At 39.8% G+C, this 14,745-nt stretch overlaps 1 protein-coding gene across 1 annotated transcript in view; it reads left to right on the forward strand.

Annotated features, from left to right (window-relative positions):
• Window positions 1–412: 412 nt before the first annotated feature.
• LOC107730700 (zinc finger protein 644-like) overlaps window positions 413–14,745 on the forward strand; it is a 16,421-nt gene continuing 2,088 nt past the window's right edge. Inside the window, exons 1-3 of the mRNA XM_016541578.1 lie at window positions 413–438; window positions 8,529–11,252; window positions 11,411–11,953. Of these exons, the coding sequence (XP_016397064.1) occupies window positions 8,546–11,252; window positions 11,411–11,953 (3,250 nt within the window). The 5' untranslated portion in view covers window positions 413–438; window positions 8,529–8,545. The remainder of the gene's footprint in view (window positions 439–8,528; window positions 11,253–11,410; window positions 11,954–14,745) is intronic.

Genomic DNA, 14,745 nt, shown 5'->3' on the forward strand with positions numbered 1-14,745 from the left:
CAAAGAATCCTAAAAAATGTACCACAGTTTCTACAGAAATGTTAAGCAGAAATGTTAACTGTTTTCAACTGTGATAATTATAAGAAATGTTGAGCACCAAATGAGCATATTAGAATGATCATGTTACACTGAAGTGTGGAGTAATGACTGCTGAAAATTCTGCTTTATTATTAGATTATTATTTTTAAATCTACTAAAATAGGAAGCAGTTACTTGAAACTGTAATATTTAATTATATATGTATTTTTGATTAACTAGCTACTACTACTGATATGTTGTAGCTTGCTATTTGTGCCTTACATGTCACGCATATCCTTTTGAAACTTCTAATGTGACGTAAAATGCCACATAAAAATTCACTGTCTATCTATATGTTGATGTTACAGGTGGGTTTACAGAGAACTACAGGCCAGGGTACCAATGTTTTGGAAAACACTGGTAGGAACCAAATATATTTCTAAAAGAATAACAATTTAGTCTTGTTTGTTTTCTGTATTGTAGCAAACAGTAATAATGTTATTAATCATTGCAAATTGTTAATAAGCGTGTGGAAATTTCATTAAGAAAGAGATTAAATGCTGTCAGAATTAGGATGGAAACGGCATCTGTGTCTTCGCTAATGTTGCTGGAAAGCTGGAGCGGCAGTGCTCTTGCTGCCTGTACACAGCACCAGGGGTGCATGTAATGTTCCAGATATTTGGTGGCATGTCTCAACACCTTGAGCTGAGGCACAGATGTGTGAACTGCTCTGATACTATAGCTGGGTGTGATCACCAGTCAAATTAAATCAGAGCTGTCAGTTACGCTTGTCACAGGCATACTTCCCGTCAGCCTGGAAACCTGGCAACCTTCATCTTCCTCTAGCAGCCCTCCAAAAAAAGGCCAAAAAGGGGAATCTGGGTATAATGTTGTGTGAGCAAAACTGCCAAAATAATTTTGTGTAATTGGACAATGATCCAACCGAGTCGAGACGATAGTGCGAAAAATGTTAACCTGTCTGCGTTCTGCATTCAAACGATATCTTTGTCTCTGAAGTTTGTCTTGGGACGTGTGCCAAAATTATTTGACAGATGTGATTGTCGCCGGTTAGGCTCGTTCCAAGTCGAGAGCTTGCCTCTCTCTTAGCACAGTTCTCACAACTTTGAAACAGATATGGCATGGCTGTCCCGGCAGTCAGTTATCCACACCATGGATAAGCAAATGAGAACACTTCTTCCAATTAAAGACTTTATGAGGAAAGTTACACTCGTAAAATCTTTCAGCTCACCAGAAGCTACAAACAGACTGCAGCAGCCTCGGGCTCCAGATCTCACACTGATGACTTCACCACTAGGGGCCAGGATTTGATCACTAATGCTCTGCGGGGTGCTAAACTTGGTTACAGTTCAAAGATTTGAATGCTTCTCTCTGAAGATTCACTTACGTCTATGCCATTTATAGTCTATTTTTAAATAACTGTAGTTGTATCAGTATGAAATGTTGGTAACGATATGACAATGTTACTTAGTCTTAAATGAACAGCTGAAAACTTTGTGTAAATATATGGAAAATTATATTGAGTATTGCTTGATTTCTGTAGTGCATGATATATAGTAAGTATTGAGTGAAATTACATACTCATTTAATACCATTTTTATTCGAAGACTCTTTAAAAATGAGAACCGCAGAGGAACAGAATCCATCGGAACAGACACGTTTGTAAGTGCCTACAAGAGATTCCAAAATCAATAGGACCAAGGCCGTAAGAATGTTCTATCGACGCTGAAGGGTGTCTCTTACTGAGCACCAATTAACCAAAATTAAATCCACTGTTTCTATTGATTGAAAGGGTAAAGGCAAAAGTTTGCCTGAGAATTAACTGTCAAGCCCCCAAAACATTTTTCTTGTGAAATCCTTCAAGGTTGTGGTTCACCAAACTCATTAAATTTTCCAATTGTTCCTGGTGGATGTGATATTTTAGAGCTTTGAACAGAGGTTGCAGGGTGATGTGTGATTATAGAGCATTTCTGTCAGGAAGAAATCACTGAATTATATGGTATTACGAGACTAGATGAGAGTGTGTGAATGGTTTACCTGTGCAGTCATTACATATACTAATATTCTGCTTACTGATGTGTTCACAAGCAGGTTCTGAAACTCCGTTTGTACAACCGGAGTTAGAAAAATGTTTAAAAAAAAAGCACTTTTAAAATGAAAGAAATATTTTACTTTTGTCCACAAACACATAAAAACAAACTCTTTCTTTTATTTATTTTAAATATCACCCTAAATATATTTAGGCTATTTGATATTTTTGATATTATTATTGATATTGATATTAATTTTCACTTTCTTTTTCCTTTTTTAAATTTATATATTCAGTTGTTTTTACATATTTTTTTAATGTAATCTGGTTATAGAAAGTCTGGCAAAATGCTGAGTTGCCAGAGCCATCTGTTGGTCATCAGTGGTAGAGACCAGTATGAAGTAAGGATTCTGTCAGCTCATGGCTTAATAATAATAATAATAATAATAATAATAATAATAGTGACTTAATTATATTGGATTTATATTGGAAGTAAATACAGTCCTTGTTTTACACTTTTGTGTGGAACCACAGTTAAATTTTTTATTGTGCAGAGTACATCCTGGCAGAAAGTCACATTTAGCTGTTTTGCTGCGATTCCATCAAAATTAAGTATTAAAACCTGGTATTTATTCCAACTTGATGCTGAAAAATTTCAGTTTCCAATAGACCTGCTCGCATATGTTTGCATGTTTCTGAAATGCGTAGGTTTACACCATGCTATGTTTGTTTGTTGTTCAAGAGTAAATAAAAAATATATTAACAGATCACCTGATCTGTTGCTTATCAAACAGCACAATTTTTTGGTTTGGTCAGCTGCATTTTTACTTCATGGAGTGCCGCATGTTGCGTACAACCAGACGGTGCAGCGAGGAAAGTGGCTTCGGCGCCCTGTTATTGATAAGAGCATCTTAACTGGAATAAAGAGGGAGGGCCTCTCCTTCTGTCTTTTGTATACATTTACTGTTATACTCATTAGCTTCCCATCGTCTCCCAGTTAGCATCTTCTTTACAGCCCGCTGGGAGTCTCTCGGGAGGTTATTTACATCTCTCCATGGGGCCTTTCTCAGGCTACCGAGCAAACCCCCTACCTCTCCTTCTGCACGCATGCAGCTTCCTCTTTGATATATTTGGGAGTTGCTCTGATTGAGTGGGGATCTGGTGTTAATGACCAGTCTGGATGCAGCTCCGCCTCCTCATTCAGCTTTAATAGATGCCATTGACAAGCAGCAGGGACTGATAAAAATGTGATGATTTTTTAATATCCTAAGGGAGCCTGTTCAGGGGGAGATGGACCAGAAAGTGCAAGCTTTGCTTTGTGTGGTTAAGAACGGGTCGTTTTTTTGATTAGCACAGTGTTATTTTAGATTACGTTTTGGTTAAACAAAAAGTCAGTTTGAATGTGTTTACATCCATCAGTTTGGTCCTGATTTAGATAGGAATCGTCTGCCACTATTTGCCCTTTTCCACTTTCCTCGCCTTTATTATGTTGCTCATGTCTTATCTTGCGCGGCACATTACGTTTTAAGAAAAGGTAATAAGAGTTGTTTCATCCCGAAACCTGCGGCGCTTGACATTTCTCCAAATTTAAGCATATTGATGTCTGCTCGCTTAGACCCGATCCCGTCCTCAGCGTGTAGACAAGCGTTGACATTGACACGCTTTCATCTGATTGGTCACGTGTCTTCAGCAAAGCGGCAGTGACAAAGTTAGCTTTTTTCTTTCGCACTACTCAAGCAAGACAAGCGCATGTGAGTCTGCCCTCGATCACAGCGGTAGATACGGGCCCGTGCAGCCCCGCCATATTTAAATCAGATATCCAGTAATCATCACATTTCACATAAAGAAAAATCGACGACGTACAACACAGCTGAAAAAGCACCTACAACTCATGACCTGAGAGGAAGTATATTTCATGGCATTTCGCTTTCATATTTTACACAGAATAGTGCGCAACAATCAATGTTTATTTTTCATCAAGAGATGTGCCACCGCGTAAAACTACCGCAATGATGCAACTGCCAGAAAACTTTCGCCCCCTTCTTAAAGTGACAAACTCTTTGCATCATTCTTTAATGTGTGAGAGAGGCTACTGGTTTAAGGGCCTGTCGACCCGCGCTACTTCGCACCCACTGCCCGGCTCACAATAAGAGCGCCCTCATTAAAACTGAAACCCCAGATCTGCTCAGCTTTTTTCCCCTGCTCTCTTGCTCCCTTTTTAAAAAAGCAAAGTTTTAAACTGACAAAGCCACGGGAAATCCCCATCAGACAACCCTCCCTTAATCTGTCTAATTTTGAAAGGTAATGTTTAAGGCTTCAAAGTTTATATGGTTTAATCCTCCTCTAACACTACAGGGCAGCAAATGAGGCCATGTCAGCAGCTCTGGCACCACTAATCTACTTCACACAACAGAAAATCCTCCTTCTAGATAAGGTTGCATAGGTTTCCTGTGAACTCGCCTTTTGATGTTCCTTACCTGCTATTGAACATGACTTCTGTCTTAACCCAACTGTCACTCACTCCCTGTCCCCTTTTATCATGCCCAGTGACCCCCCTTTCCCCTCTCCCCGATCCTAAATCTACCATCAGGAGGAGCAGGCTTTTCACTCGCTCTATTTTAGGAAAGAGTACTGAGGAGAGCTGCGTGATCGAGTCTTTGAGTATGAGTTGATGCTCATTTAATTTGGGTAGAGGAAGGATGTGCTCTTTTGTTTTGAAATCCAAAGCCAAATTTGTGGACTGTTTTTTAATCCGGGTTAGTTAACAAAGCCGCTACGTTGCATCACCTTGGCTATGAATGGCAGCCCCTGGAAAATGCAACTTTTGCAGTGCAGTGGCATCCAAGACGTTAGTTGGCTCCTGGTAAAGCAGCGGTTTGTTAGACACAGAGGGAGAGATCTCTAAGGTAGCTGCCCCGCGCTCTGTGGAGATTGTGTATTGAAGCAGATTTATTGCTGAGCTCTCAATTTCCACACAGCGTTCAAAAGAAATTGGATCCTTGCCACTCTCTGTGCATTTTAGTTTCTTTTACAAATGAAGGAGAAAGAGGGGGGGATAAAACATACTCAGACATTTTCAAGGGTTGTAATGTATGATACAAATTATGTGCAACAAATGACAGCTATCCAGTGTATATTTGCTTTCCTATAGCTCAGACAGTACAGTGTGGTGCTGGGGGTGCAAAGGTTTTTATTCCCAAGCAAGAAATGTATAACTTGAATACAGTCTAAGTCACTTTGGATAAAAGCTTCTGCCAAATCTATAAATATAAACACTGAATGTGTATGTGGAAAGGTTACTACAGAGGTCAATCCTTGTTTCTTAATAAACAGTGACGTTTTTGGCAAAAACACAACCAACAGAGTGGATCAAAATGCAAATACCTTGTGGTACATTTATTTTAAGTATAGACACTACTTCTTTGTATTGAGAGTCTGTTTTAATAAGTTAAGTTAATGGTAAGCAGGTTAATCATTCTGCATTATATTAATTATTATTAGTCAGACTTATTAACTGAGACCTCTGAACGCATTTCACAAATTCTAATTCATTCAAGTCATTAAAATCATTATAAATAATGAAAAAAATATAATATGAAATTCCCAAATATATGAGTATTCCCTTGCAATAAAACATCCCCCGTCAGCTGTAGCATGTGCTGTGTAACCCAGCAAACCCAGCTCCTGTCACTGCTGCTCTGTGTGTTCACAAGACTGAGTTGAACTCAACGCTTTTCTTCAACATGGCAAGAAAAGACGAGAAAGGACAGGTTCTCCTCAGTCTCTGTGAGGTGTCAGGTTGAATAGCTACCTGTTTGTTTGCTCACAGCTCTGCTTTGTTAGAGTCTCACACTTGAGAGGCGGCTTCATAAATTCACAGTGTGTCAAACAAATCAATAACTCCCATTAACCGAGGAAGATTCTCTGCTCTGTACTTGAGGGGCTACGGCCTCCCCTCTTTGTTTAGATGTGTTTTTTTTCCTGTGAAGGGGGAAGAGAGGATGGGGAAATGAAGGACAGGTAAAAGAAAGAAAGAGAGAGAGAGTAATAGATAAAGTGAAATGGAGTTGGGCATGTTGCCGATTCACATAGACAGATAACTGCTCTGAATGACTTGCCCCACTTGGTTTTTCCAACTGTTGTTTTAGTCCTCCCTTTTTGGGGAAGAGTCTGAGAAAACTACAAGTGGTTTCACAGCTTCATTCAGTTGAATGAGTCTGAAGTGTTTTGGGAATCAATTTCTGTTTTATAGCTTACATGTGCAGAAGGAAAATGCAATATACAGTAGGTCCGTGTCTTCACCCTACTTTAGGAAGTTACTTTTAAATAGAGATTGATTTGAGTTCTTCATTCCTCATATTTATAGAACATACATTATGGTTCTTTGCATTTGTAGTACACCATATAATTGTATTCTTGGAACATACGTCCAACTTTTGGCCTTTTGTCACCATCATAAAAGTGTAGTAGGTGGAAAAAAAGTTGAAAACACCAAAGTGGAACATAAGTAGTTTGTATTCTCCTATGATTAATAAATATCCAAGAAAAGTTTACCTTCTGGGGTTCCAGAATAATGTGTAATGATAATATGCAATTATCACCTCTTATTTTTTCAGCAGTAACCTCAAGATGAGGTGCAACCCAAGTGTTAGAACAAGTGCTGATGGAAAGAATAGGGGCTGAGAGAGAAAGAGAGAGAGCACGACATATGTGTGTCATGTAAGTGTTAAGTGCTCTTTTACTTGTGCAGTTAATTTATACTGATCACAGGGGGACCTCCTCTGATTCATTGTTGTTTGTGAATTCAAACATGCTCATTACTGAGCATATTTCAAGGAGGGAAGAAAGAGAGTTAGAGCAAGATTGAGAGAAAGAGCTAATCGCTTCAGATTGATCTCCGTGCCGAGCGTAAATGTATTTAAGCTCATAATCCTTGTAAATAGCTTCCAGCAAGGCAAAGGCAGCCTTTTAACATTGACTAAATGAAGTAAATAGAAGCGAATTAATTTTTAAAAGACGCATTGCAGTTGAACTCTGTTTGTTATGTATGGAACAGATCAGTGTGGAAACTGGAAGCTAATGAGGCCTGTAAATTTAAAGCTGAAATCATATTCTGAGGCTTTGCCACCCTGCTGTTTAGGGGCTTGCAGTGAAGTTAGTTTTTAAATGCAGAGCGTCTGTTCTCCCTCCGAAAGCCCCTCACACCCCAACAGATGGAGAGAATATGGATCTCGGAAGGTTTACCTAGGAGGTGGTAACAGTGAAGCCACTCATTAACACTGAATTTAACACTTCGTTAGCAACGCGGCTTCCTGTTGAGAGCAGCTAGTGCTGAATGTCAAATCCTCAGAGCATACACTGTGGCCTAGCAGGACAACAGCAAGCCTGGGCCCCTTTAACACACCCTTTAAACATAGTCCTGTTGTCCCACAGGTTTGCTGGTGTTGAACTGTTGAAAACCATCAAATATAATTAGATCGGCTGATGACACCTGAGGTATATTTCTCTGGCTAGTCATGAATGGGAGCATTTCTACCTGAGTGTGTGTGTGTGTGTGTGTGCAGTGTGCCAATTTGTCAGGTTTAAAGCAACAACAGTCTCGTGCTGGGATGTGCTTTGGCACCATCAGAGAGTGATAAGACAGAATAATATGATCTTATTGGTGGTGTGCTTTGTTCCCATGGAAATTGGTCAATTTTAGTAGGCGACTGAGAACTTTGGTGGGAGAAACAGGAAGGTTAGATCCCAGAGGTGCGTTCACATAATTAAGCTTCCTCACCAGGACTTCCAGGGCTAACGTTGTGGTGGTGTTGTGAAAAAAAGTGGTGACAGTGGGTGTTTGAGATGCATATTGTGGCAAAAAATGATGGCCATGTTCTTTAGGCCACCATTAGTATGTTTTAGAGAGCGTGATTCTTTGATGGTACATATTCGTGATGCACTTTTTTTCATAGGGTCTATTAATTTATTCAGAAATACGTTACAACACAATTTTTACATACAATGACCTTAACTCTTTTTGATGTCTGTGTTTTAATTTATGAATTAAAATTTAATTTGATATTTTTTTTGATTGCATACAAACAAAAATATCAGTGTAAAAGAACTGTACCTATATCATAATGAATTATAATATTTTATATAACAAAACTGCTTAACTACCTTTGAGCGCTTAAAGGTATGTGGTGCAGCCTATAAAGTATAAATGTTCCAACCAACAAGAAAAAAAAAAGATACAGGAAATTATATATATAAATTATTTTATAAATTATATACATTACTTTAGAAAAGATTCTTGAAAGTAAAAAAAAAAAATGAAATCAACATGAATACAAAAAGAACTTGGCACCTATGTGTTTTCTTGTCCTTTATCAAGGACACAGTGTCCACCATAACATTGACCCTTATAAGTAGTTATATGGAGATGTTGACTTGAAACTGATCGCTTGTCTCTCTTTCACAGACTGTGTTGTCTCTGTTATGGCAGCAGTAAAAGAAAGTGTAGAGGAAGACAAAGAGGTAGAATCTTCCTCTGATGACACTCAAGAGCTGACAAGCACATCTTCTCCCAACAACAACAACAATAACAGCTTGGATCCACCAGAGCCTCTGCCCTTGGACAGTCACCAAAACCCTTTAAATGGAGTCCAGCCGAACCCATTTGTCTGTGGTAGCGTCCCTGCTGCCCCCAGCACAAACGACTCATTGCCTTCAGGAGCACTTGTTAATGGAGCTGCTTCACGCTGTACCTCAGAGGAGCCCTGCGTCCACAACAAAGACATGTCCCCTCTGCCCGGGACAGACACCAGCCCTGAGGTGTTACCGCCTCCCAGTGAGCTTCAATCAGACACCCGGCAGAAAACAGAAGGGTGCGCCCTAAAAGTGTGGCCCGCACGGGCCTCATCTGAATCAAACAACAGTGATGGTGAGGCCCTCTTAGATGTGCTGGTGGGGGAAGGCTTGGATAACAGGCCAATCAGCCGACCGTTGGCTAGAAACGGAATCAAAGCAGGGTGCTTATGGGACTTTGATTCGGAAATGTCAGAGAGTTCCTCTGATGACTGTGATGGTCTGAAGTGGGGCCTGCAGGAGAAGTTCATGCAGATACTGTTGAAAAGCAGCGTAGCAGGTGATGGAGTAAGAACAAAGGTAGAGATTGATGGAGCTCCACCTGCCAACCAAAGACGGAGGATGCGTAAAAATCATGCCATGGAGAGGGCTGACACTGGAGGACAGGTTTATGATGGCTTTGATTACGCATGCCAGAATTCCCTAACCGACGAAGACTCCGATTTTGAGTCGTCCATTAACAAAGAACATGCCTTCAGGAAAGAGCCGGAAAGTTTGAAAGCATATGCCGGCTTGCACCTGGAGAAATTCTGCGACAAGTCAGCTGCCATGCAGGAGCTAATTTCAAGCGAGAAGGAAGAGAGATGTGATGAAGGCAGCAGCAACGTAGAAACAAACACCTACATGGGTGAAAAATCGGCACGGTTAAAGACAGAGACAAAAACAGGCGAGGAGCAGTCCTTCTTCCCGTGTTCAAAGTGCAATGGTAATTTCAAGAAGAAGAGGCATTTGCATAGGCATATGATGTATCATTTAGATAGGAATAATAAGGTGAGACAAGAAGACATATCCCGACCCTTTATATGTAGAGAGTGTGGGCGTTCGTTCCGAGACCTAACCTCTCTGCAAAGGCACATGATAATCCACCAGGTGCGGAGGGAGAGGCTGATGGAAGAGATTAAAGGTTTCAGTAAGATAGATGTCGAGGGAAGAAGAGCTTGTCTTCAATGTCCCCAGTGTGTCTTTGGAACGAAATGCCCCAAAACTTTCGTCCATCCTGGCAAAACTAATGAGATGGAGAAGCCGTCTTATAGCTGTGAGGAATGTGATCATATGACTACGACTGAAATGGAGGCACACGAGTGCACAGCTCACCACAACGCATGTGGCAAGACGGGTGACTTTTTTGTATGTAAAAATTGCACATTTAGAAGTAAGAATAGATATAGTTTCAGAAAGCATGTGGAGCTTATTCACGGACAGAATTATGAGAATTATGAACCTCAACCACACAGCAATATGGATGACCACTTAAAAGCTGTGTTGGGCCAACCCAAAAATAAGGATTCAGAGAAACGGTCTGTTAAGGATAGAGGTGAACTGCCCTTTAGGCCCAATGGCTCAGCTGACCTTAATGTGAGATGCAAAGAAGCACAAAAAGCCTGCGATGGTTTCAGCTCCTCGCTGATCAAATGGAGCCCTGGCAGCCCAGCAAACAAGCTGTCACCATTCTCACTGAGAAGTGACAAGCCAAGCAAATTATCCCCTCTGCCTACAGAGAAAATAGACGTGACAACAGGTCTCCCGTATGTCGAAGAAGACAATCAAGAATATGAAAGCGCTGTCTCCGAAAAGAGGACAAAATATCTTTCCAGCTTTGACGTACATCTTACAACGAAAACAGAGTTTGTGAGTAAAGCAGCCTGTCTGAACCCTGGCACTGAGAGCAGTCCCAAAGATCCTTCAACCGGTAGTACTTCAGCGCTGCAAATGCTGCGTCACAAAATACCCTCGAAAAGAAAAATGTCAATCCCGTACCGCAACACCCATGCCGATATTCCTCATGTGCGTCTTCCTAAATGTGAGCCTGAGTCCCCACAATGGGACTCTACTACACCACAAGAGGGAGATGACTATGAAGGTGCTCAGGATTTTAGCGACTGCACCAAAGAGTTTTTGGATCCGTTTCATAGCAATACCCCCAGTGATTTTTTCATCCCTCTCAACAACAACATTCCGGACTATGCTAATGATACTAATGCAGACAACAGCATAGAGGTGGACAGTGATGATATTTGTACATTTATAGTGAAGGAGGAGTGTATTGAGAGTATAATAAGTGAGGATATCTCTGATCATGTTGTTTATCAGCAAAGTGACCCTTATGCAGAGTATATTGTCAACCCTTTGCCTTTGGTGGGCAGGAAGTGCTGTCCCTATTGCCCTGCAGTGTTTGAGTCTGGGGTGGGCTTGTCCAACCATGTGAGAGGACACTTACATAGGGTGGGGCTAAGTTATGATGCTCGTCATGCGGTGTCACCTGAGCAAGTGGCATCTCAGGACCGCCAGCCACGCATACGCAGAAAAATCCCCTCAGTGAATCGCAGAATCAGAAAAGGTGATTATTGTTCACCTTTCCTTGTTCAAGTCATTGTGATTTTAGATACTGCTCTCAAACTAAAATCACACATGCATAACCTATATTTATGTATGTGTGCAAACATTTCTACATGTAACTTATTCATTTAAAGTAATTATGTGCTTTCATCATGGCAGATAAGCCAGAGTCTAAAACCGAGCATACCTGTCCGCTGTGCCTGGGCTGGTTTGACACTAAGACCGGCCTCTCCAATCATGTGCGGGGTCACCTGAAGCGGATTGGCAAGCCAATTTCGGGCGCTAGCAAGTCACCTCTCTGCATTCTGATGGAACTTCTTCAGGATGAGACGGAGTACAGGAACATCATGAGGGTGTTTGGTTCCAGACTACACTTATCTAAACCTTTTGTCTCTCAAAAGTTTGCCAGCAGCGATGGACTGTTTCTTACATCCTCCGGCATTCCCATGAAGATCCATCATACAACTGGCACACCAGATGAATGGACTATGATCAGACCCCCCCAGGTTGACAGAGAGAGAAAGAGGACCGATAAGGTCCAATCTAGCACTTTAGAGGATCTGCTGGGAAATAGGAAAGTGGAGCAGGAAATGGAGGTTGAAGGTCACTCAGACGAGGCCAGGACTCCTTTGAACATCTCCTCCACTAGTGGCAGTTTACCCAGAACAACATCTGTGAAGCTGGATCCTACCTGGAGCCAAGGTTAGGAACCACACACTCACTCATTCATGTGTCATTTGCTGTTCAGATTAATTAAATATTAATTTACATTGGGAAAACTATTTTATGGCAACCTCTGAAATTCAGAACAAAATTTTTTTAAACACCAATACTGCAGCTGTGTTTCTTTCAGTAACGAGGTTCAGTAAAGTGTCTTTATTTGAAATTTGAAGACATTAGTAGTCTCATTGAACCTCTCAAAGAAGAAGTGGCCCTCAAACATTAATGACAAAACATTTCATGTGTAATTATGTGTTCTCCCAGCAACAGCTTCAGTTTGTGTCAGCGTCTCTTATATGTAGAGGTGAACAGGTTAATAACCGGTTAATACCGTATTGGCCCGAATATAAGACGACCCTGATTATAAGACGACCCCCCTTTTTCCAGATGTACCTTTTGGAAAAAGGCTTTTTAAAAACCAAATCTTGTTTTTTCTCAGTAAAACACATTTTGTCTTCAATTATTTTCATATTGCATGTTTTTCCTATTTAAATTTTTGTTTTGAAAGTATGGTAAAAACTGGTAAAATGTACCAACAAATCACATTTAAAAAATATACACTTCTTGATATACCATAAAAAAAATAGACCCTGAATATAAGACGACCGCGTTTTTTCAGATGTATTTCCAAGAAAAAAATATCGTCTTATATTCGGGACAATACGGTAATAGCAGGTTAATAATGACCCCCAGTCATTCAAGTTGAAGTGAAGTTCAGTGACAGAATTGCCCTTTTCTCCACCAAATTACATAAACAACGTTTGAGTTGATTAGCTTGTTTGATATGTCTGTACCAACTAATCACAACTTAGAACTTATTAGTTTGCAGCATTTAATGGTTCACTAGAGGAAATTTAAAGTTTATAATGACTCAAGTATTTGTTTATTCCTCTGTTGTACAAAGCTGTTGTACCATTATCAAGGCTCAGAAATTCATATTCGCATTTAAGATTACCTTACTTATGTGTTTGACTATATATGCCCATTTAGTGTCAAGTTTAGTGGCTGAAAAAATATTGGCCATTAATTTCTTTTTTTTTCTCATGCATTATTAATGGACAAAGAGAGCTTGGAAGTACCATTGATACTGAGCAATTTTAGTGAAAACAAAACCCCTCCATGACAAGAAGCTTTTGCCTGTTAACTGACAGCTGAGCGTGTGATCTGTCTTGTTTCGAGTGATGTTGAATCAAAGAATCTGAGAGTGACAGACAGGTGAGGTTTCAGATATCTGGGTCACAATCCAGTGTTGAACATTCTTTATTCCCATAACATTGGGTTTTTATTGTTGTTAGTCTTTTGTTAATAGTTATAGCCCTTGAAGTGCAAATAATAAAGTAGTTTGTTAAGTGCCATACCATTGATTTGAGATATTTACAGTAAGCATAGGTAGAAATGATCAATGCAGTGTAGCATGACTGCACAGCCTTGTTTCACAGCTGCTCTCATATGTTTTTTCCACCTCTACTGCCTTCATTATTTACAGTGCACCTTAAAACCCAATTTCAGTCATACACTCCATATTAAATATGTATGACAGATGCCTCATACTTAAAGACAAAGTTCTTTTCCTGTAACCTTGAAGTTGCCAGTTGATGCCATTAAAAGAGAGAGGGAACACAAGATTCAGAGAGTGCATGGTAAAAGTTTGCCACTCATTGAAATATTGTAGCAGGTACAAAAAGAATGAATGTCATCAAAAGTGGCTTTGAAATTCAAATGTAAAACGCATAGCGTTCTTTTATGTGCTACTGGAAACACATCAGCTGTATTTGCACATTTTTGTTTCATGTCTACCCAAATAAAACTCTCATTTTCTCAAGTTTCACAGTCACATTTATTTCACAGGTTGTCCATTTTAATTTACAGTATTAACTAAATTAGATTCAACCAGACTCATATAATCAGGTCTGTTTTTATGTTCTGCAGGAACTCTTTGATTGGAGGTGGAGCAGTAACAACTATACTAATGTGATTTTATATGATTGTATGAACAACTAACACAAATTAACAATTCATGCCCCCTGACCCTTATGTAACTTCCATAATAAGGAAAGAAGCACTATAGTGGCCCAGCTGATACTACAGCACAGGATGAGTAAAAAGCATCCACACATTATTGTGTTCAAAAACATCAAAACAGAGTGCTGTTTAATGGAACAATGTTGGTGGTCGGACACCATTTTGAAACCTTGTTAACTTTCCACTGTGTTTTAAAAATGTGGCACTCATGGTACAAGATGCTGAAAAATCAGCCACCTTTTGACCTATACATGAGCAATGATTGAAAAAAAAAAAAAACTTTGCAGACTGAATTCTTGAATACCCCTAAATCTACCTCTGACAGAGTAACAAATTCGATTGCGAAATAAATTTCTGTGGACTGTTGGCACATGATGCTCAATAATTTAAGAAAGTATGTTAATTAACAATATATTGTACTCTAAAACCCCTAATGTCTATTCAATGATTTACTCCCATACTAATGTTTTTGAATTATCTTCATATGGGCAATTTTCCCAGTGAATATACAGTATGTAATTAATTCTGATTAAATTAATTGAATCATGTAATTCATTTTATTTACTTAAAGGGTTAGTTCACCCAAAAATAAAAATTAGCCTGTGTTTAACTCACCCTCGAGGCATCCTAGGTGTATATTACTTTCTTCTTTCAGACGAATCCAGTCGGAGTTATATTAAAAAATGGCCTGGCCATTCCAAGCTCTATCATTGCAGTCAGTGGGTGTTGCAGTTGAACAGTCCACAAGTCGT

Source organism: Sinocyclocheilus rhinocerous, unplaced genomic scaffold (genome assembly GCF_001515625.1).
Source record: "Sinocyclocheilus rhinocerous isolate Xijiao unplaced genomic scaffold, SAMN03320098_v1.1 scaffold1179, whole genome shotgun sequence".
In the NCBI taxonomy this organism is placed as follows: domain Eukaryota; kingdom Metazoa; phylum Chordata; class Actinopteri; order Cypriniformes; family Cyprinidae; genus Sinocyclocheilus; species Sinocyclocheilus rhinocerous.